Consider the following 25000-nt stretch of genomic DNA (forward strand, 5'->3'; position numbering starts at 1 on the left):
TAAAACATTTGAAAAGTAGGTATCATTCTGTGGTCTTGGAATTGGGTTAGCGTTTGCTGTTTGATTCGTTATATAACTATAATCCTTTACCTGCATTGCGGGAAAAGCTTTAGTCGAAGAAGACAGATTTATTTATTTATTTATTTTTTTAGTGTTCTCCGCTGACCAAGTTTTTTTTCGATGATAGAGTATCCAAATTCAAGTGTATTCCTCTACATCCATGGTAAGAAATATATACATATATAAGTGGATTGTAATCTGGTAAAGTTATAGCTACATCTGTGAATAAAATCTGTTATGTTTAGTTTAATATGCAAGTCGCGTCACAACAAGAATGACTCTCTGCTTCAGAATGAATCGTCTTTCAAAAAGGATGTACAGCATTAGTATTCCCATCGATCACCTTCCCGTGTTGAATAAAAAGTTAGTTATTGACTATAGTCCATTTCTTTTAGCGAGTCATATTTGAACTGACTCGCAGCGGTGCCCTTTTAGCTCGAAAAAGTTTCCTGATCGCTGATTGGTTGGAAAAGATATTTCTAACCAATCAGCGACCAGGAAACTTTTCCGAGCTAAAAGGGCACCCTTTTAGCTCGGAAAAGTTTCTTGTTCGCGGATTGGTTGGAAAAGATCATTCTAACCAATCAGCGACCAGGAAACTTTTCCGAGCTAAAAGGGCACCGCTGCGAGTCGGTGCAAATATGACTCGCTAAAAGAAATGGACTATAGTTAATGGGAGAACTTATCACTATCTTTGTTAAGAGGGCGGGGTTCAAGGATAAACAATTGCAAGTTACTGACGTATACATCAATTCTCTCATCTCTAATTCGAATTTGACGGGTCATACCTTAACTAAGAGCCTGTGCTGGATTAAGAACTTAATCCAACACTACTTTAATAAGGATAAATCCCATGAGAAAAAAAAAAAAAACTACAGTTGATTTATTCAATAGCACAGACTTATAAGTCTCAAAATGTATTAAAACATCCATCTCTATTCTGCACCTACTCTTACAGCCTGGACTTAACCCCAACTCTACTTTCCATCTCCCATTCCCAGTGCATGCACAAACCATCTAGAAAACCCCTATCCCTCCATCAGTCGTAATTAAGCTAGATTCGTGGAAAGCGGTGAGCTGTTAAGATACTATCGTCTTAGAAATGAAATAAATCTAAGGTTTCCCTTCTTGGAGAATCCCAATATATGTTACTGCCAAAACTTGCAAATAAAAACGGTCATTATGAAATTATCTCTAAGTTACACAGTTCTACGTTGATGGTTATAATATTCAAGTCCTTACCTTCATGTTACGTGAAAAAAAAGTTAACTAAGCCAAACCTCTATGTAATATACTTGGTATTTAAAACTTCCTCGAGAGAGAGAGAGAGAGAGAGAGAGAGAGAGAGAGAGAGAGAGAGAGAGAGAGAGAGGAGAGAGAGAGAGAGAGAGAAAAAAAAAAAATTGTGCTGAATGATTCAACTTCCCTTCTTGAGTTTGAGTTACGACGGAACATTTTCTGTTGTTTTTACATTCGTTAGACAATAATCGCGTTCATCAGTTTTATGAGGGAAGAATAGGAGAATAGTCTATCCGTACATTGATACACTATTTTAAAAGACAACAAATCTTGAACCAGTTCAACAGACGCTCCTTACGCCAGTAGAATTTTACTTTACAGTTTGGTTGTATGACGTCACACGAAAAATGTAGCTCATGTAACTGTACCCCTGGAGAAGGAATGATCAATTAGAAACCTGCCCATAGAACGGCAACGAGTAGAGAATCCAGTCTAAACCCTCAAGTCCATACTCTATAGTCAGAATTCTGCCGTCAACCGAAGCGGCAGGTTGTACAGTTTAAGCGCTCGATAAATTTTTTAAAACGATCATCTTGTGCTAATGAATATCGTGTTAAATATCAACACTTTAAACTCGGAAGTGATGTCGGCTGTGTAGTTTTATAAACCGTTTATAATCTAACCATCTGATGTTTAATTTTGAAGAGAAAACGTCATATAAATGCTCGAAGAGGCAACTATGAAGAATTTTTGTTGTTGCAGAAGAGAGAGCCTGACTGTTCGTAAGGCCTTGTTTTTGGTGATCATCTTTGCAATATACAATTTTCCTATGTTCGGAAAATATAAAAAACACACAGAGTCATCCAGTTCGGTCACGAACTTAAGCTCCTCTCTCGGTGAGCTTCTAATCAACGCGACCAATAAGGAATTATCAAATACTGGGACGTCTGGTATAAGGACTTACTCCTTCAGGATGCGAAGGAAAGAGAACAAGGAGTTGAACGAAACTTCGAAAAGGGACACGAATCGAAAGAAACATTTTCTCCAGGATAAAGTTGTTGTCATGGATGACGTATGGGTGAGTAGATGATGATGATGATGATGATTATTATTATTATTATTATTATTATTATTATTATTATTATTATTATTATTATTATTATTATTATTGCTGTGACGTCAACATTTTATCATTATTATTATTACTGCTGTGACGTTATTCCTATTATTATTACTGCTGTGTTGTCATTAATACTATTATTATTATTATTATTATTATTATTATTATTATTATTATTATTATTATTATTATTACTGCTGTGACGTCATTATAATTATTATTATTACTAGCCTAAAGGCTCAAATTGTGAAAATATCCCAGTGAGGAAAGAAAATAAGGAAACAAGGAATAGTGTGTCTAAATGCAGCCTATATAAGGTATCTAAATTTGGTAAATCATTCTATCATTATTATGCTATTAACTATTTTGAAACTGTGTCTGTATGTAAATACATCCGTTTAAAGATTTTTCTGACAAAATAAAATAAGAGAGACACTCCAGACAAAGATTTTCCTGATTACTAATGAATTAAGCTGTAACGCTTAATTCATTAGTAATCAGGAAAATCTTTGTTTGCCCGTGCGCTCTGGAACATTTCTATAACATTTTACAAATAATATTCATAAAGTCATGACGTGTTTCTTAATTACGATATGTACCTTTATTAATCAACATTTTTAGAATTATATGAATTACGAATTATGAGAAATAGTATTGCTATATTTTTATTCATCCTAGTTATAAAATGATGTACTATAGTCAATTTTTTTAGTGAGGCATATTTGCACCCACTCGCAGGGGTGCCCTTTTAGCTCGGAAAAGTTTCCTGATCACTGATTGGTTGGATAAGATAATTCTAACCAATCAGCGATCGGGAAATTTCAGAGCTAAAAGGGCATCGCTGCGAGTTGGCGAAAATGCGCTCATTAAATAAATTGAGTATAGTGTTACACCAAATTATAAAGTTATGGCGACGAAATTCTACTATACTGGGAACTATCAAATCTAGGTCAATTTTCTTGGCCTGTAATTCGATTTCTTTTGGGGACTGGGCTCGAACGAATGTCAAGAGATTGTAAATCTAATGTACTTGGCTAAATGGGAGGCAGGTGGAAGAGGCATTTGCTAACTTTAATCACAGTGAACCAAAGGGATCAAATAGAATTAATTTCTGTAGACCTACAATGGGGAACTATTTCATCAGGTAGATGGGGTAGCCATGGGTCCCCCTACCATCGAAATAAAGACCTAAGAGAACACAAACCTAAATCTATGAACCTTACCCCGAATATAACTCATCAACAGCAGAAACAACAATGAACGAAAAAGCTAGCTGACACACTCGCAAGAGATTCCGCGCTGAGCTTTATAACGGGAAGACCCTGGAGGGTGGCAAGTTTACAACAACGGGAGATACCTGCACTATAAAATATCCCGATACATACAACGCCAAAAGTCAGTGGCAACTGCTTACGACAAGCGAGTATTCACACACGGTACATCCTAGTCCTTTAAATATACTCCGAATATATTAAAGGACCTTGGTTAAATCCAAATCCTGGGAACGTTGTACACGGTGAAATAAACCGAAAACGACAAGTTGACAACTACCAACCAAAAACGGGTAGGCCTAACCAGACATAATAGCAGAGGCTGCTTATATTTATGGTCCTGGAAAAGAACAACACAGTAGCAGTCCTGGTGATGAGTCTACAAATATACATGCCGAGATTGATGCATGTAAATCTGATGGCAAAGATATCGGTCAAGTGACCACAACACTCCGAAGAAATATGCTTGCCCACAAATCGAAGTAATGCTGGTGTATAGCCATATTATTATTATTAATATTATTATTATTATTATTATTATTATTATTATTATTATCATTACTTGTTAAGCTTCAGGCCTAGTTGGAAAAGCAGTATCCTACAAACGCAAGGACTCAAACGCGGCAAATAGCCCAGTGAGGAAAGGAAATAGGGAAAACTACAAGATAAGTTTAAGAACATAACATTAAAATAAATCTTTTTATATACAACAATAAACTTTCAATATAACAAGAGGAAGAGAAACTAGATAGAATAGTGTGCCCGAGTGTACCCTCCAGCAAGAGACCTCTAACCCAAGACAATGAAGACCAAGGTACAGAGGATATGACATTACCCAAAACTAGAGAACAATGGGTTGATTTTGGGAGTGTCATTCTCCTAGAAGAGCTTCTCACCATAGCTATGAAAGTAGCCACTGAACAATTACAGTCCAGTAATTAACCCTAACATTAAAGGTTTAAAGGTCACTCATGAATGGCAGAGTCAAGGGACAGGACAATGACATATAGACTAAACATATTATTATATAATACGACTCTCTGGTCTGGGCACTAACAAAATATATTATACTAGGAACCAAACATATAATATATATACTACGACTGGCAAGTTAATCAACCTCTCAAATTCCAAATTGCCTTGTTTGCTTTCACATGAAAACGGTTACACTTTAAAACATTAATACACGAATTCTGAGACCATTAAATAACTCCAAGACAGCAATATATAACACTGATTATCGAAAGGTCTCTTAATCACACTCAAAACTAAACTGGGTAATAACTCTTAGGTATTATTAAAACTTATTTGACTCTCATTGTGGTTCTTAACAGGAATCAAGCGGAATCTGGTCTGAAATAATGATGATTGGAATAATACACTCTTTACAAAAATAAATATATTTTATATAAATTACAACAATTTGAGTAGAATTTAAAAAAAACAAAAATAAGTCACTGGAAAATTTTAATTCAGAATAAATCTTAGAATAAGACAAAAATGTTACCGATCAGAAATTCATATAAGAATTTGACTTTAACTATTATAGCTGAATGAACCTTAACCTAAGAAAGGAAATAATGTAATAAAAATACAAATTGCTTGAAATAATTCTGTATAATACAATGTTCACATTTGACACTTAACAATATATAACCTGATCATGTAACAAAATTGTCATCCCTGCAGGGCCATTTGTATAAGAAAAAAAAATTATACAATGCCAACACTCATCCTAATACAATGCCAACACTCATCCTAATACAATGAATTAAAAAATCACTTTTTAATCTTGCGTGACACTTTATTTGCTTTGGGGCATAGAGTCACTTAGGAGAGTGACACACTAACATACTGAACACTTTCCACAAATAACACTGGATTACTTGTGGGAGAGAGCGGGAGAGGGGAAGGCTGCGGTTCTAACTCGATCTCTATGTCTGTCTGTCTGTCTCTGACGGTAACCTAACCTTGGTCACCTATATATGAAATCTTACGGGTTCCAGAACCTTCCAGAATTGAGTTCTAGTAGCGTGGGGGGTTGTGCCTAAGGGCATCAGAGTTTCCAACTAGATGAAAATGCCAAGAGACAAATCAAGGGGGTTTCAGGCAACTCTCGATACACATCAACGCACACGCAAGACGACTTCCCAGCTAGCTCCGCCCACCCATTGTCCCGGAAAATAAAAAAAATGATAACATCCTCTCACCGGGCATCGCGAAGCTCCAAAAGCACGTGTCATGGAACATTCTCTCCCTCAAACATGACGCAATACATCATAAAGCATAAAAGAACATTACCTAAGCCCTTGTTCCTATCTCACATGAATCCTACAACACTTTTAAATAGACTACATAAGACTTCATAGCAAACATACGTGAAATAAAAAGTTAATTCTTACAAAATATCGTAGAATTACTTATATTAACTTTAATGAAAAAAAAGTACAATAAAATTCACGACGAAAGACAAAGGATTTATATCTACTCATTTACGGCTGGGTATAATCTTTTCAATGCATAAATGAAACAATATATGAAATATAAAAAAAAATTATCAATATACTACGATATTTACTCTACACTAGATCAGCTTCGTAAGGATATATACAATATACGACCAGGATATCTACAACCGTAAACCGTCCCTGAAATAACACAGAACCTTGACCTCGCTTAAAAAAAAAAAAAAAAAAAAAAAAAAAAAAAAAAATTGTCTGGCCTATTCTTTACAGATTCTTCTCTGTCCTCATACACCTGACAATACTGAGATTACCAAACAATTCTTCTTCACCCAAAGGGTTAACTACGGCAATGTAATTGTTCAGTGGCTACTTTCCTCTTCGTAAGGGTAGAAGAGACTCTTTAGCTATGGTAAGCAACTCTTCTAGGAGAAGGATACTCCAAAATCAAACCATTGTTCGCTAGTCTTTGGTAGTGCCATAGCCTCTGTACCATGGTCTTCCACTGTCTTGGGTTAGAGTTCTCTTGCTTGAGGGTACACTCGGGGGCACTGTTCTATCTAGTTTCGCTTCGTCTTTTTTTGTTAGATTATTTATAGTTTATATAGAAAATATTTATTTTACTGTTGTTACTCTTCTTAAAATATTTTATCTTTCCTTCTTTCCTTTCCTCACTGGGCTACTTTCCCTGTTGGAGCCCCAGGGCTTATAGCATCCTGCTTTTCCAACTAGGGTTATAGCTTAGCAGGTAATAATAATAATAATAATAATAATAATAATAATAATAATAATAATAATATGGATTTGACAATAAACGAGCAGTATGCAGTGTGAAGTGCTGAATTCCTTGGAATGTACAGGATAAAATGAATAATGAAAGGTCCTATAAAGAGTAGAGTTCCTCTGCAGTATATGGTTAGAAAAGCAGCCCTTAAAGCAGGTGTTCTCACCCTTTTTCCCGTCAAGTACCCCCTGAGTTATACGACCATTTATCCGAACCCTCAGTAATCAGACATTGAATGAATGAATGATTTAAAGTTTTCAGGCATCCTGACATCATTGAACAAAATGATAATATAGTGACTAACTCGATAAACAATGATACAGCATATGATATCAAATGGTTCAAATTTTAATGACCTTATTGAGATGAAACATTGATATTACAACTTTATTTAAAATGTTACTACAAACAGAAGTGAAACAATATTTCTATTATCAACCAATACTGAACATAAGTGTGAAGGGTGTGCCTATTTGTTACAAACGAGTTTCTCGATTCGAAGAGCAGTGTTAAGACGGGCAGAATCATGGATCATGTTCCACACTAAGCCGTCATGGATGTTTAGTTTTCATATTCAACAGCGTTGAAAATCTTTACTGACACAGATAAGCACTAGGGAACATCAGCAAAGAAGCCAGAATTATATCAAATACAAGAGGAAATCTCTCAATTATAGTTCTGAACTTTGTCAGGGAAAGTGTTTCAAATGCATTTTCTGCAAGAGGCGTTCATCAACTCTTTTAAGAATTCTTCTTACAAGTTATCTGGGAAAAGGTGCAGATCCACAATGAATGGGGTTCTAATAAAGTTTAGTTCCAGTTTCTCTCTCTCTCTCTCTCTCTCTCTCTCTCTCTCTCTCTCTCTCTCTCTCTCTCTCTCTCTCTCCATTTTAAACTATCTAAAATACCTTTTCCATCAGCCATCTAAGTAACCTAGGAATTCTACGTTTGGACCCCCTGGAGGTTCGTGAACCCAGTAAAAAATCTCCACTTGTGTAAATTAATGCTAACAATCACCTAACTCCTTAATCGTCTCCAAGAATCAATGAGAATCCGAGAAGTCAACGCCAATAATCAGCAACTCTTACATAAATCGGCACCAATAATTAACCAGCATTATATAGATTTATGTAATTTCATACCTGTAATCAACCAGCTCTTATGTGTGCGAGAGCTAATACCCATTCATTTCTCACATAATTTATTCTTAATAATCAACCAGGTCTTCATTGATTCGCTTCAATAATCACCGAGCTTTCATATAATCAACCTGCTATTGCATAAACCAACAAATAATCAACCATTTCTTGTGTAAATTAGCATCAGTAATCAACCAGGTCTTCTGAAAACTGACACCATTAGTCAACCTACAATGTCTATGCCATTAATTTTCACAAATAATCAACTTGCTCCTATGAAAACTAACGCCAATAAACTACAACCTTCTTATGTAAATCAGCACCATTAGTCAATTAACCAACCTTAAAATAAATTGGTACCAATAATCTACGAGCTCATTGTAAATCCTCTTATATAGATCAGCTCCCATAATCAAATAGCTCTTACATAAATCAACGTCAATAATCATCAACTCTTATGTAAATAGGTGCCAATAATCAACCAGCTCTTATCTATAACAGAGGCATAGACCAAGGAAATGAACCTTCACATTCTAACTTTATCCTACGTTTCCCTGACTTGAAACCTTCAATCCACGAAAAGGTAGATCTTTGGTCACTGCAAAATCAAGATTCGGTTTCGGTCTGGAGCTTTCAAACAAGCTCCCACTTGACATCAGAAGGACTGTGGCTATGATGACTATCGAGAAGTTGAAGACATTATTTTCACAAAGTGCTACGATACTGTGGATTTGACGATTACCGTAGATTACGATATATTATTCTCTTAAATACTTAAGAATGTTTACTTGCTCGCTTACTTTGACGGCTGCTTTTCCGACCCCACACAGCAGGGAACTCCACTCTCTACAGGACCTCCACTGTCGTTTTATCCTGTTTGTTCAGAGTATTCAACATTTCATATAACATATTGCTCATTTACTGTTAAATCGTCACTGTCAAAAGACTCGCAGAATAAGAAATCTCCAGTTTCCTCTTGAAAGCCTCAAAGTCCTTACAGGACGCAGCTGGGATGCAGGATTTTTCCGAGTGTGACAGAACCATGAAAACGGAAACTTAAAGTAAAGATAGGTGCCCCATCAGCACGTCACAATATTCAATCATAACAGCTCCAGTCGTGTTTTAACCACGGTCTAGGTATAGGTATATATCTTAACCGTGGTGTTAACCTAAATATGAAGTAGGTTATCCACCCTCTATAAAACTTCTCCCCTACGACCCCCATCTCTCTCCCGGTTAACAGAAAGATGCAAACGCCCAAGGTAATAAAATAAAAACCGGTTCTCAATTCTGCATAAGGAGAAAAGAAAAAAAAAAGACACCAACGGAAAAGATGAAAACGATAGGATTAAACAAAACATTAAATAAACAATGGAATAGCGTGACTAATATGAAATTTCTTTTAACCGTTTTATTCTTCTAATGCAATTTTTTAATATACTTTATAATTGCATAAGTCCAGATATAGTAGTCTTGATAGCAGGTTCAGGTCTCTCTCTCTCTCTCTCTCTCTCTCTCTCTCTCTCTCTCTCCACACACACACACACACACACACACACACACACATTACTACGGAATATATCTCTGCAAGCAGTCCAAAACACCCTTACACGATCTGGCTGCAAAACCACTTGGGACTCATTTTAGAGCCTAAGGGGGTGGGGATGGTGATTAATGCAAATTTTCAAGGAGCCGAGTAACATTTTACAATCGGTGTCTATTTCAGTTAGCTAGATATCTTGCCCCCAACCAGTTTGCTCTAATTACGGGGTGCTTAGGAATTCTACAAACAACATAACTCGACGATAAATGGACCCACAAAAGAGGTTATTAGTAATATGCTCATTATCTTGGTACAGTGCAAAGGAGAAGTCTCCTAATGTCTCCATCATAGACGGGTTTATTCGTCTGTTTGTTTATCATTGATAAACAACTAACGCTCATATCCAATACAGTACTCCCTATCTTAATAAAAGAGAAAGGCCGGCTCAAGAATATTAACTATTCATTGCTTCTCGTGTAGTTTGTTTATTTCTTTATTTCCTTTCCTCACTGGACCATTTTTTCCTTTTGGATCCCTTGGGCTTATAGTATCCAGCTTTTCCAACTAGAGATGTAACAACAACAACAACAACAACAATAATAATAATAATAATAATAACAGCTTCTTTTCACAAGGTACTTCAAGGGAAATTAGCATACCTATTTCAACGTTCAATTCACTGGAGAAATGCCAAAAAACTGGTATTCTATTATTAAGTAAGTTCGATTGGTTCCTAAAAATTGATCTTCACAAAATAACTATAACCAGAGAAAGAAATGTTAAAAGAAACAAAAAATTAGAAATTATTGCTATACCAAAAAATTCTGTAAGTTTACCAACACAGAATTCTGTTTCTTTAGAGAAATTTATAGAATTATATATATATATATATATTTTTTTAAATAAAGCAACAAGAGATTGAAAAATGTATATCCTTTAGGGAAACTCATATCGATAAATTTTTTTTGCGACGTTTTGCCTGTTACATTCATCTTGAGTTTATAATTCCTCTGAGGATTATTATTATTATTATTATTATTATTATTATTATTATTATTATTATTATTAGCTAAGCTACAACCCTAGTTGGAAAAGCAAGATGCTATAAGTCCAAGGGCTCCAAAAGGGAAAAGTAGCCGAGTGAAGAAAGGAAACAAGGGAAAATAAAATATTTTATGAACACCACCACCACCAATAAATATTTCCTATATAAACTATAAAAACTTTACCAAAACAATAGGAAGAGAAATAAGACAGAATAGTATGCCCGAGTATACCCTCAAGTAAGAGAACTCTAACCCAAGACAGTGGAAGACCATGGTACAGAGGATAAGGCACTACTCAAGACTAGAAGAGCAGCTTACCATAGCTAAAGTCTCTCTTCTACCCTTACCAAGAGGAAAGTAGCCACTGAAAACAAAAGCAGTGCAGTAGTTAACCCCTTGGATGAATCGGAATTGTTTGGTAATGTCAGTGTTGTCAGGTGTACGGGGACATAGGCCACACTATTCGGCGTATGTGTAGGCAAAGGAAAAATGAGCCGTAACCAGTGAGAAAGGTGCAATGTAGTACTGACTGGCCAGTCAAAAGGACCCCATAACTCTCTAGCGGTAGTATCTCAACGGGTGATCTGGGCTTTACCGGTTTTTTTTTTATCGGCAGTCCAAGCAATCAGAGCATTGTCCAATATTTCGCCCATTACTGTAAAACCAGTCGTCAGACACTCAAAGAGAGGTCGGTTTAAATGAAGATAAGTAAACTGTAATTCTTATTTATAATATTTTAGTATGTATTTTATGTAGATTATTCTTTTGCATTAATTACAGTTTCTTCCTCTTGTGAACTATACAACAGACTGCTCGACGGGTGTTGAAAAACGAATGACTCTGTGGTTACAGAATTAATTGTTGCAGTTGCATGAATTCGCTAAATACTTCCAGAGCAATTTCCTGAAAGCAACGTCACCATGGTTCATTGTCCGCTACTTACAATTATGACCCTTAAGAGGAAGCGAAATTACATTATTATTATTATTATTATTATTATTATTATTATCATCAGCCATTTTAACTTAAAAAACCCTAGTTTCCATAGAATGAAAGACCGTGAGAAGGTTAACAATCAAAAAGGAAAATACATGTTAATAAAATAATACAATCATAAACGGAATGCATTTAATACAGATAACTTGAAAAACTAACTTTCTCCAAAGGAAGCACCGAAAAAGTTCCATGTTCCTCAAAATAAACTTTTTAGTTAGAATCAGGTACTGGGGGAAGACCTTACTTAAATGCAACTTTCTAAGCAACATGGCAAAAACTCAATTGACAGAATCTGTCATTCCACGTTCTTCAAAATAAGATTAGTAGCTAGAATCAGGTACTGGGGGAAGACCTTACTTAAATGCGACTTTCTAAGCAACATGGCAAAAACTCAATTGACAGAATCTGTCATTCCACGTTCTTCAAAATAAGATTAGTAGCTAGAATCAGGTACTGGGGGAAGACCTTACTTAAATGCAACTTTCTAAGCAACATGGCAAAAACTCAATTGACATAATTCTGTCATTACACGTTCTTCAAAATAAGATTAGTAGCTAGAATCAGGTACTGGGGGAAGACCTTACTTGAATGCGACTTTCTAAGCAACATGGCAAAAACTCAATTGACATAATTCTGTCATTACACGTTCTTCAAAATAAGATTAGTAGCTAGAATCAGGTACTGGGGGAAGACCTTACTTAAATGCGACTTTCTAAGCAACATGGCAAAAACTCAATTGACATAATTCTGTCATTACACGTTCTTCAAAATAAGATTAGTAGCTAGAATCAGGTACTGGGGGAAGACCTTACTTAAATGCAACTTTCTAAGCAACATGGCAAAAACTCAATTGACATAATTCTGTCATTACACGTTCTTCAAAATAAGATTAGTAGCTAGAATCAGGTACTGGGGGAAGACCTTACTTAAATGCGACTTTCTAAGCAACATGGCAAAAACTCAATTGACAGAATCTGTCATTCCACGTTCTTCAAAATAAGATTAGTAGCTAGAATCAGGTACTGGGGGAAGACCTTACTTAAATGCGACTTTCTAAGCAACATGGCAAAAACTCAATTGACATAATTCTGTCATTACACGTTCTTCAAAATAAGATTAGTAGCTAGAATCAGGTACTGGGGGAAGACCTTACTTAAATGCGACTTTCTAAGCAACATGGCAAAAACTCAATTGACAGAATCTGTCATTCCACGTTCTTCAAAATAAGATTAGTAGCTAGAATCAGGTACTGGGGGAAGACCTTACTTAAATGCGACTTTCTAAGCAACATGGCAAAAACTCAATTGACAGAATCTGTCATTCCACGTTCTTCAAAATAAGATTAGTAGCTAGAATCAGGTACTGGGGGAAGACCTTACTTAAATGCGACTTTCTAAGCAACATGGCAAAAACTCAATTGACATAATTCTGTCATTCCACGTTCTTCAAAATAAGATTAGTAGCTAGAATCAGGTACTGGGGGAAGACCTTACTTAAATGCGACTTTCTAAGCAACATGGCAAAAACTCAATTGACATAATTCTGTCATTCCACGTTCTTCAAAATAAGATTAGTAGCTAGAATCAGGTACTGGGGGAAGAGCTTACTTAAATGCGACTTTCTAAGCAACATGGCAAAAACTCAATTGACATAATTCTGTCATTACACGTTCTTCAAAATAAGATTAGTAGCTAGAATCAGGTACTGGGGGAAGACCTTACTTAAATGCGACTTTCTAAGCAACATGGCAAAAATTCAATTGACAGAATCTGTCATTCCACGTTCTTCAAAATAAGATTAGTAGCTAGAATCAGGTACTGGGGGAAGACCTTACTTAAATGCAACTTTCTAAGCAACATGGCAAAAACTCAATTGACATAATTCTGTCATTACACGTTCTTCAAAATAAGATTAGTAGCTAGAATCAGGTACTGGGGGAAGACCTTACTTAAATGCGACTTTCTAAGCAACATGGCAAAAACTCAATTGACAGAATCTGTCATTCCACGTTCTTCAAAATAAGATTAGTAGCTAGAATCAGGTACTAGGGGAAGACCTTACTTAAATGCGACTTTCTAAGCAACATGGCAAAAACTCAATTGACAGAATCTGTCATTCCACGTTCTTCAAAATAAGATTAGTAGCTAGAATCAGGTACTGGGGGAAGACCTTACTTAAATGCGACTTTCTAAGCAACATGGCAAAAACTCAATTGACAGAATCTGTCATTCCACGTTCTTCAAAATAAGATTAGTAGCTAGAATCAGGTACTGGGGGAAGACCTTACTTAAATGCAACTTTCTAAGCAACATGGCAAAAACTCAATTGACATAATTCTGTCATTACACGTTCTTCAAAATAAGATTAGTAGCTAGAATCAGGTACTGGGGGAAGACCTTACTTAAATGCGACTTTCTAAGCAACATGGCAAAAACTCAATTGACATAATTCTGTCATTACACGTTCTTCAAAATAAGATTAGTAGCTAGAATCAGGTACTGGGGGAAGACCTTACTTAAATGCGACTTTCTAAGCAACATGGCAAAAACTCAATTGACAGAATCTGTCATTCCACGTTCTTCAAAATAAGATTAGTAGCTAGAATCAGGTACTGGGGGAAGACCTTACTTAAATGCGACTTTCTAAGCAACATGGCAAAAACTCAATTGACAGAATCTGTCATTCCACGTTCTTCAAAATAAGATTAGTAGCTAGAATCAGGTACTGGGGGAAGACCTTACTTAAATGCGACTTTCTAAGCAACATGGCAAAAACTCAATTGACAGAATCTGTCATTCCACGTTCTTCAAAATAAGATTAGTAGCTAGAATCAGGTACTGGGGGAAGACCTTACTTAAATGCGACTTTCTAAGCAACATGGCAAAAACTCAATTGACAGAATCTGTCATTCCACGTTCTTCAAAATAGGATTAGTAGCTAGAATCAGGTACTGGGGGAAGACCTTACTTAAATGCGACTTTCTAAGCAACATGGCAAAAACTCAATTGACATAATTCTGTCATTACACGTTCTTCAAAATAAGATTAGTAGCTAGAATCAGGTACTGGGGGAAGAGCTTACTTAAATGCGACTTTCTAAGCAACATGGCAAAAACTCAATTGACAGAATCTGTCATTCCACGTTCTTCAAAATAAGATTAGTAGCTAGAATCAGGTACTGGGGGAAGACCTTACTTAAATGCGACTGTCTAAGCAACATGGCAAAAACTCAATTGACAGAATCTGTCATTCCACGTTCTTCAAAATAGGATTAGTAGCTAGAATCAGGTACTGGGGGAAGACCTTACTTAAATGCGACTTTCTAAGCAACATGGCAAAAACTCAATTGACAGAATCTGTCATTCCACGTTCTTCAAAATAAGATTAGTAGCTAGAATCAGGTACTGGGGGAAGACCTTACTTAAATGCGACTTTCTAAGCAACATGGCAAAAACTCAATTGACATAATTCTGTCATTACACGTTCTTCAAAATAAGATTAGTAGCTAGAATCAGGTACTGGGGGAAGACCTTACTTAAATGCGACTTTCTAAGCAACATGGCAAAAACTCAATTGACAGAATCTGTCATTCCACGTTCTTCAAAATAGGATTAGTAGCTAGAATCAGGTACTGGGGGAAGACCTTACTTAAATGCGACTTTCTAAGCAACATGGCAAAAACTCAATTGACAGAATCTGTCATTCCACGTTCTTCAAAATAAGATTAGTAGCTAGAATCAGGTACTGGGGGAAGACCTTACTTAAATGCGACTTTCTAAGCAACATGGCAAAAACTCAATTGACAGAATCTGTCATTCCACGTTCTTCAAAATAGGATTAGTAGCTAGAATCAGGTACTGGGGGAAGACCTTACTTAAATGCGACTTTCTAAGCAACATGGCAAAAACTCAATTGACATAATTCTGTCATTCCACGTTCTTCAAAATAAGATTAGTAGCTAGAATCAGGTACTGGGGGAAGAGCTTACTTAAATGCGACTTTCTAAGCAACATGGCAAAAACTCAATTGACAGAATCTGTCATTCCACGTTCTTCAAAATAAGATTAGTAGCTAGAATCAGGTACTGGGGGAAGACCTTACTTAAATGCAACTTTCTAAGCAACATGGCAAAAACTCAATTGACAGAATCTGTCATTCCACGTTCTTCAAAATAAGATTAGTAGCTAGAATCAGGTACTAGGGGAAGACCTTACTTAAATGCGACTTTCTAAGCAACATGGCAAAAACTCAATTGACAGAATCTGTCATTCCACGTTCTTCAAAATAGGATTAGTAGCTAGAATCAGGTACTAGGGGAAGACCTTACTTAAATGCGACTTTCTAAGCAACATGGCAAAAACTCAATTGACAGAATCTGTCATTCCACGTTCTTCAAAATAAGATTAGTAGCTAGAATCAGGTACTGGGAGAAGACCTTACTTAAATGAGACTTTCTAAGCAACGGTTGCAAAAAAAAAAAAAAACAGCCTGACCTCTTTGAAGGTAAAAGAGGCCCGACTACGTGTTCTGGGCTTTGCCGGGCTTTCTTGAGGCAGTTCAAGCAATCAGAGCATGGTCCATCATCTCTGCCATCCCTCTAAAACCAGTCGTCAGACAGAAACTCGTTTTTCGAAGAGACCTGTAAAAGCAATAAAGATAAGTAAACTATAATTCTTATTTATAATATTTCAATATGTATTTTATGTAGATTATTCTTTTGCATTATTCACAGATTTTTCCTCTTTGTGAACTATGCACAGACTGCTCGACGGGTGTTAAAAAACGAATGACTCTGTGGTTACCGTATTAATTGCTGCAGTTGCAAGAATTCGCTAAATACTGCTTGAGAAACTTCCTCAGAGCAACGTCACCATGGGGTTCATTGTCCCCTACTGACAATTATGACCCTTAATGGGAAGCGAAATTACAGTGTGAAGAAAGGTGTCTTCAGACTGTACTATACGTGTATGAGAAGTGTGAGGGGGAGGCTAAATACCAGTTATACAAAAGGGGCATTCAAAGAGTTTATTCTTATTTTTATAGTTTAACATTTCAGGAATAACTAAAAACTAGAAAAAAACGAATGCAGAACAGTCTGCTGACCGGAAGTTGATACAGATTCCTTGAAGCGTTTGATTATAATTTCAATATACTTTATAAAACAATCTCCCTTAGATAATAAAAAGCAAGTGTCTACCTATGTGTATATACACACACACACATATATATATATATATATATATATATATATATATATATATATATATATATATATATATATATATATATATATATATATATATATATATATGTGTGTGTGTGTATGAATATTACATATTTCTTTCCGGTTACGCTCCCATTATTCCTCCAGCTCTCAACTCTCCCGTTCCTCTGTGAGGAGAGTAGTCATACCCTGGCATAAGGGGGGGGGGAGGGTGCGTTGTGTCTATATTAAACATTTAGCCGTAATTTTTGACGGGTCGTATTTACTAAATTTACTAGCCCAATATTGTCGTCCTTTTCTGCGAATCTTCACACACTGAAAATCCAGGAAGGTTAACACCCCCTTGAGTCAAGAGAGAGAGAGAGAGAGAGAGAGAGAGAGAGAGAGAGAGAGAGAGAGAGAGAGAGAGAGAGACCAAAAATAGTAAATTAAAGCTTTCAGTGATTGGAAATGAAGCAAAGGAAAATTAGATACGAAAGCGGCCATGTAGTGTGGAGGTCATCTTAATACTATTATTATTATTATTATTATTACTATCCAAGCTACAACCCTAGTTGGAAAAGCAAGATGCTATAAGCCCAGGGGCTCCAACAGGGAAAAATAGCCCAGTGAGGAAAGGAAATAAATAAATGAAGAGAACAAATTAACAATAAATCATTCTGAAATAAGTAACAACGTCAAAACAGACATGTCATATATAAACTATTAACAACATCAAAAACAAATATGTCATAAATAAACTATAAAAAGACTCATGTCCGCCTGGTCAACAAAAAAGCATTTGCTCCAACTTTGAACTTTTGAAGTTCTACTGATTCAACCACCCGATTAGGAAGATCATTCCACAACTTGGTAATTTAACACATGGTGGCATGAGCTATAGTATTAATACTTGCAGAAGAACATTTTCGGTTGTCCAAATTGTATAAAAAGAATATAAGTGGAAGTGTCCAGTGGTTACTTTCCTCTTGGTAAGGGTGGAAGAGACTAAGATTAGTTATCGTAAGCAGGTCTTCTAGGAGAGGGACACTCCAAAATCAAACAATTGTTCTCTATCTGGTTACGGCTCATTTTCCCTTTGCCTACATACACATATAATAGATTGGCCTATTTACATATTCTCCTCTTTCCTCATACACCTAACAACACTGAGATCATCAAACAATTCTTCTTCGCCCAAGGGGTTAACTACTGCACTGTAATTGTTCACTAGCTACTTTCCCCTTGGTAAGGGTAGAAGAGAGACTAATTATGAAAAGCAGCTCTTCTTGGAGAGGGACACTCCAGAATCAAACAATAGTTCTCTAGTCTTGGGTAGTGCCATAGCCTTTATACCAAGCCCTTCCACAGTTTTGGATTAGAATTCTCTTGCTTGAGGGTACACTCAGCCCTTGGCTTATAGCATCCTGCTTTTCCAACAAAGGTTGTAGCTTAGCAAATAATAATAATAATAATAATAATAATAATAATAATAATAATAATAATAATAATAAAGCTTTATTAAGAGCACAAAACTAGGTATATTTGAAGTGAACAATTACTCAGCATTTATTACGCCTCCGAACCACACACAAGTATAAACCCCATAAGTTTGCGTACCATACTTGCAACAAGCCCCTCAACTCATTCAAATTCCCCATCACTTCGCCGTTACGGTCTTCCAGTTAACGGTATTTTAAGACTATACGGTATTTATAAATTCAACTCATACACACATATAGTGGAGACACTTTAACGCGGTGAAAGGGTCTGTGTATCGCAGTGTCACCCATGCTAGGTTTGTTTGTTGTGAGTGATCAGACTAAAGTCTCCCATTACAAATCCAACGTGGCCAGCGTGATGATGAAAACTGGCTAAACACCAGACAAGAATAAGGAAATGTCTTAGGTCTTTGTCATGCAGTAGACTAGAAACAGCTGCATTTGTTGTTGTTGTATCTCTCCTAAACTATTCACAATATGTCGAAATTGGGAAACTAGGTATTAATATTACTGAAGCATACCTTAACAACTTAAAGATTTGCAGCTGACATACTTCTGTTTAGTGAATCATGGGAGAAATTACAAAAGATGATAGATTTGAATAGAGAAAGCAGAAATGAGTGACTAAAATTAATGAGTAAAACTAAGATGATGTTCAAAGAAAATACAGACGACAGAATAAGCGTTATGGACGAACATCTAGAGATTTCTTAATGAATATGCATACTTGGGCCAGACAGTAAGCGTTTCCCAAGGAAACGAGACCAAAATTGAAAGGATAAACATGAGATTGAGAGCTTTAGGTAAACAAAACGAGCTTATGAAAAATATTTAATCAAATGGTCCTACCGGTATTAACTCATGCATCGGAAACTTGGAGCATTATTAAACCCTTAGAACATAAGCTAGTTACAATTCAACAACTATAAAAAAAATAATGGGATTAACACAGACAAAAAGAGCAACATGGATACGAGAGCGAACAAAAGTACTGTAGAGGATATTATAACACTTAAGAAAAAGAAATGGGCAAGACATATAAGAAAGACCGGTATTAGATGCAAAAGAAGCAGGGGAAGTAAGAGGAGACGATAGATTGACGAGCTAAGTAAATTTTGGAATAGAAAAACCATAAACAGACGGGAGTGGAATGACATGTCTGAGGCATTTGTCCTGCAGTGGACTAGTTACGGCTGATGATAAGTGTATAAGAAGAAAATCACTTGTTTTGAATAGATGCAATTGTGCGATTCGTTCTTCATACTTGCCACTACGGTTGAGCTCATCCTGACTATAGGAAAGTTTCTCTCGTGTTTGTGTGCGCATAGTATTAATCAAATGCTACACATCACTTGTGGGTAGAGATTTGGATATTCGGTTGGCATCTTTAATGACATAACGGAGTTCCTGAGATTGAACCTTGACCATTATTCCTCCAAGGATTAAACAGACGAGAGGGATAACTGGATACCTAGACCGTGGGGGAAGCCCGTGGCTTGAGGCCGGGTGGGGTTCCCAAGGGTGATAGCTTTGTTAGGTGGCTGTGGCCAACCAGTAGGGTGTGGAACTTACCGTATTTGCAAGGGAATAGGAAAGAAAGTGCAGAACTTCGCGCGCAATGCTAACTACGATGATGATGTCATTTCTATCCACGATACAGATCGAGCACGATATTGAAGCCAAACGAATGACAAAGGTTTCGTAATAAGAGATTTAGAATTAATAATCTAATTCCCTTAAAATGAAAGTACGATGAGAGGTAAGGTCATTGGAATCAATTGACAATCGAAGAATGGAAGATTGAAAATTTTTAGACGAACAGAATTCAGAGATTGGAAAAGACTGGACAAATTTCAATATAGCTATTAAACTGTAGTCCAGTTAAGAAAAACCAGAAGGGAATAAACCCAACACGGGTAGCAAATCGTTATTTTTTTACGTTATATCATGCTACCGTTAAAGCTGGGTGTGTTGAGCAGTTATGATGGTGTAGCTCTATTGGTGGAACAAGTATTTGTGCAGTGTTAAAATCAACAAATCATCATATCTATGTTCTTGAGGAAATATATTTGCTAATTTCTATTTCTGTATCTATTTTCTCTAAACGATAACCTAGCTAGTCAGCCTAGACTTATATCAAAAGAGAGAAAATAAAATTCTTTACGGTAAATTGGCCTGAAATCCCCCCCCCCCCCGAAAAGCAGCCATTCTCGGGGAGGGGTAATATCACACCTAAGATTTTTCTTCCTATAAGCAATCACCCCCCCCCCCCTTAAGGTGAAGCTTTGACCTTTTCTGGACAAATAAGCCGTTATAACACTAGAGCGAACCTGGGACGGCGAAAACGGGAAAATTATTTTTTAACACTTTCGAGGTTCGCAAAAGGCCACTGAACCTGACACATCCACCTAACCTATCCTAGTAGTTCCCAATTCACAGACCTAGCTGGGGGAAAGCCCCGCGGACCACCCCCCCCTAATCTCATATTATTATTACTAGCTAAGCTACAACCCTAGATGGGAAAGCAAGATGCTATAAGCCGAAGGGGTACGATAGGGAAAAATAGCCAAGTGAAGAAAGGAAATAAGGAAATACAACCTTCCCAAGCCTCCCGGACCCCCCTTCACAGGTCACAGACATATCCTGGGGGAAAGCCCTCCGGAGAACCCTTCCCAGGTCACAGACCTAGTTGGTGGCCAGACCCCCACCCCAGGTCATAAACTCTAAAAGTAAATCACAAATAATTCCTAGTCTTATGATTGACACGTAGAAATGTTGGTCTTCAATAAAAGATAACTCAGAATCCCCACTTAGGACACTTTAAAGTTTGAGGGATAACATAATGAGATTTTAAAAGGGTGTTCACTACAGTAGGCGTACCATAAAAGTCACCATAAAACTAGCGGTTACACTTCGCCATAGTCACACACTTATATCAGCAGTGGGGGTTATAGGAATCTTGGCCTAGTGGGAAGAATATTATTCTGGGACAAAATTCCCTTCGTGGGATATATATCCTATGCCATATTTCCCCCGGTGGAAATTTCGGACAAGGGTGAAAAACAGATCATCACACCATCTTTAAAAAAATATATATGTTTAACATGTTACCGTAGCTAAAGTAAATTTCGGTTAATTTCGCATACATCTTTAAAGTAATTAAGTGTGGTTTACGAACACTTACCATTGCATGGAAATCTAAGACAAAAGCGAGCCTTAACGGATATCAAATACAAATACATTGTCATTCTAAGATACCCATCAATTATACAATTAATTCAGTCGTTAACTAAGAATGACCGAAGCTATTTTGACACAATCAATCCAAAAATTGTAATAAACTTATCTTTGGCAGTGCAACTCCACCCCCACCCCCCACCCCAAAAAAAAAAAATTTTGACCTTTTCGTGAACTTGACTTTGATCATGTATATTACAAGACAGACAATTGAATTATGTACACTTTAACACTATTTCATGCAAATTAGATAAAAACTGACGGTGATATAACAAAAAGACGTTTTTGACTAGACCTTTGACCCACTTCAAAATCACAAGATAGACAAGTGAATCATGCACAATTGGCACTAGATTGTTGCAAAGCTGATAAAAATTGACCACGTGACAGACTATTTTTTTTGTTACCTTGACCCTTGACCCAATCACTCCCAAAAATGAATCAAATTGTCCTTGGATGATGGCCAATCATCCCACCAAATTTCACGAGGTTCGGTCAAATAGTTTTTTAGTTATGCGAATCACAAACAAATAAACACACGCCTATCAAAATATAACGATCTGGCGAAGGTAGTTCTTTACTGGACCCTGGTTATAATAATAATTGAAACAACCGTTCAAATACACGAAACTTTACAATAAAAGCCGTAATATGAAAAAAGTCAATCCATGATGCAAACCAGGCTAAGCTAATCAATTTAACGTACCTGTTAGTAAGGCTTAGGAAAATTCTTGCTACCCTTTTCTAATTGGCAAAAGTTTCGGTAATTTTGTATATTATTCCATGCTAATGTAACCTAGGAAAAAAACTACTTTTTCTTACAGAAAAAAATTACGATCTCTTCAAAAATTCCCCAGTATGTTTTCCCCACCCAAAACCCCGAGTTCCCACTGGGGGTTTCCCATTATTGGAGGATATAGATGTATATTTATTTCTGAAACTATTAATTTGCGACGGGAACGAGTGTCATTTTCGAAGAGAGCGTATTTTTTTCTATAAGAAACAGTAGTTTTTCCCTAGGTTACATTAGTATGGAATACTATACAATGAAACCAAAGTTTCTTCACCCAGAACTCTGCTGATAAAAATTTCGATTCCATGGCAGTGTTCATTCAACGAACAAATTATTATTATTATTATTATTATTATTATTATTATTATTATTATTATTATTATTATTACTATCCAAGCTACAACCCTAGTTGGAAAAGCAAGATGCTATAAGTCCAGGGGCTCCAACAGGGAAAAATAGCCCAGTGAGGAAAGGAAATAAGGAAATAAATAAATGAAGAGAACAAATTAACAATAAATCATTCTAAAATAAGAAACAACGTCAAAACAGACATGTCATATATAAACTATTAACAGCATCAAAAACAAATATGTCATAAATAAACTATAAAAAGACTCTTGTCCGCCTGGTCAACAAAAAAGCATTTGCTCCAATTAGAAATATATGATTATTGACCACCACTGTAAAAAAAAAATGCCCAGCTTTCTTAAAACTTATAGAACGACCTTATATAATGTGACTTACCTTTCGCAAAACGTCTGTTCACACACTATAACAGTCACACACACACACTCACTCCACACAGTCTTACTATTATAGACTATGACTTTTTTGCGTGGAACACTAGCTAAACGTCAACACCTATGGGGTATTGCTTCTTACTTTCTAATACATATTACTAGTATAATGGGCTATGAAATTACAATTAGACCTTACTGATAGTTTCCTGTAATTTATTCATTAACTATGATTCTTTTGATTTGTAAATTATACCCCAATAATGCAAAATATCGATACTCACGACGTAACTATCACCAATGGTAAGACCACCGAATTCGGAAAAAAACGCTCACTAGATATTCGAATGGTACAAAAATGCTGTGCAATCTAACGGAAAGACGGTGATAAACACACTATTTATCTAGACTCTAGGCTAAAGATCTGGGTTTCTTGTGAATAAAAGCCTCCATTATTGAAATTTCGTACAGTAAGTATGAGTCTATATCCATATTTTTCAAGTCTGTTACTTTACCTCAAGTGAAAAAGTACTTCACTAAACTTCTAATATACCTGACCTACTCTTCCATGGATGCTATACCTTGCTACGACTGGGTTACGCTACCCATAGCCTGAGGGAGAGAATAAGTCTAATCAATTGCAATTTTGCAGTTACGCCAGTATATTAACCCAACGCATCTTGCCGCAAGGCTCAATGCTTTTGTTCATTTCCAACACCTTTACTTACGAGGGAGGAATAGGCTGTTTAATACGTTTCTGTAACTAACGCGATAATTCCGTAACCAGCGCTTATGAGCTTCTTTATTTTGGGCCCGTAATTTTTATTAATTTAATGTGCTTAAAGGAAAATAGTTCGTTTAACGTCTTGAGAGGTTATGACTTGCCTATTTAAATTGAGAATTTTTTTTTCTGCTGAAAGTGCCAGTCTACAGTAATCTGTTATTAGCAGATCTAGTTTCATGCTTGTAAGTTCGTATAAGCTCAACAACCATTGTCTGGCTGCAGGCTTATTAACTGAGACTTCATCATCACCCTCACTCAAAACAGAACACTCAACACACCCCCTTTGGGACAACGGTTCGGCTTCAGTGAACATAACGGCGTCCAGAGAACATTGTTTTTTGGCAGCCTGGTTGAGTTATCAAAACCCAGTCTTATTGCCTACCGTAACAACAGTAATTCGAAACCAAGAAACTGAAACAACCTTTCTATTTCTTACAAAACTCGGAAACTAAAGTTTGAACCTTTTATCAAAATAAATAAACCTTTTATTTTCATTAAGACTTTAAAACTTGTCTCTGTAACGTCGTCATGAGTCTAACTCAATCATTATCTCTCAAGTAAATAGTAAAATAATACAGTATAGAGTAAAGGAAGACATCAGTTGAATTTTAATGAGTTAATTGGGTTTCCCTGCAGCTAAAGCTTTGAGTTACAGAAAATCGTGAGTTGGGAAATTGAAAGCAAATGAAGCATTGTAAAAGTGATGAGTCGCTGTAGTAGCCTGTGGTAGTTATATATATATATATATATATATATATATATATATATATATATATATATATATATATATATATATATATATATATATGTGTGTGTGTGTGTGTGTGTGTGTGTGTGTGTGTGTGTGTGTGTGTGTGTGTGTGTGTATATATATATATATATATATATATATATATATGTGTGTGTGTGTGTGTGTGTGTGTGTGTGTGTGTGTGTGTATGGTGTGTGTTTGCTATTAGGACAGCTTCCCTAATACAATTTTCATTGCAGACAATTGATTTTTTACGTGGTGTCAATGTGTGTGTGTGTATCAGGAAAATATATTTTGTTTACAAAGGTTTATATGTATGTTCGTACTCTTATAGT

At 36.2% G+C, this 25000-nt stretch overlaps 1 protein-coding gene across 3 annotated transcripts in view; it reads left to right on the forward strand.

The window, feature by feature from the left end:
• LOC137656124 (carbohydrate sulfotransferase 10-like) overlaps positions 1-25000 on the forward strand; it is a 44245-nt gene that overhangs the window by 6740 nt on the left and 12505 nt on the right. Inside the window, exon 1 of one of the 3 annotated variants that reach the window (XM_068390303.1) lies at positions 1838-2377. The exons of the other annotated variants lie outside the window; for them this stretch is intronic. Within the exon in view, the coding sequence (XP_068246404.1) occupies positions 2021-2377 (357 nt within the window). The 5' untranslated portion in view covers positions 1838-2020. Of the gene's footprint in view, positions 1-1837; positions 2378-25000 lie in introns of those variants that run through there. 3 annotated transcript variants of the gene reach the window in all.

Source organism: Palaemon carinicauda, chromosome 17 (assembly GCF_036898095.1).
Source record: "Palaemon carinicauda isolate YSFRI2023 chromosome 17, ASM3689809v2, whole genome shotgun sequence".
In the NCBI taxonomy this organism is placed as follows: Eukaryota; Metazoa; Arthropoda; class Malacostraca; order Decapoda; family Palaemonidae; genus Palaemon; species Palaemon carinicauda.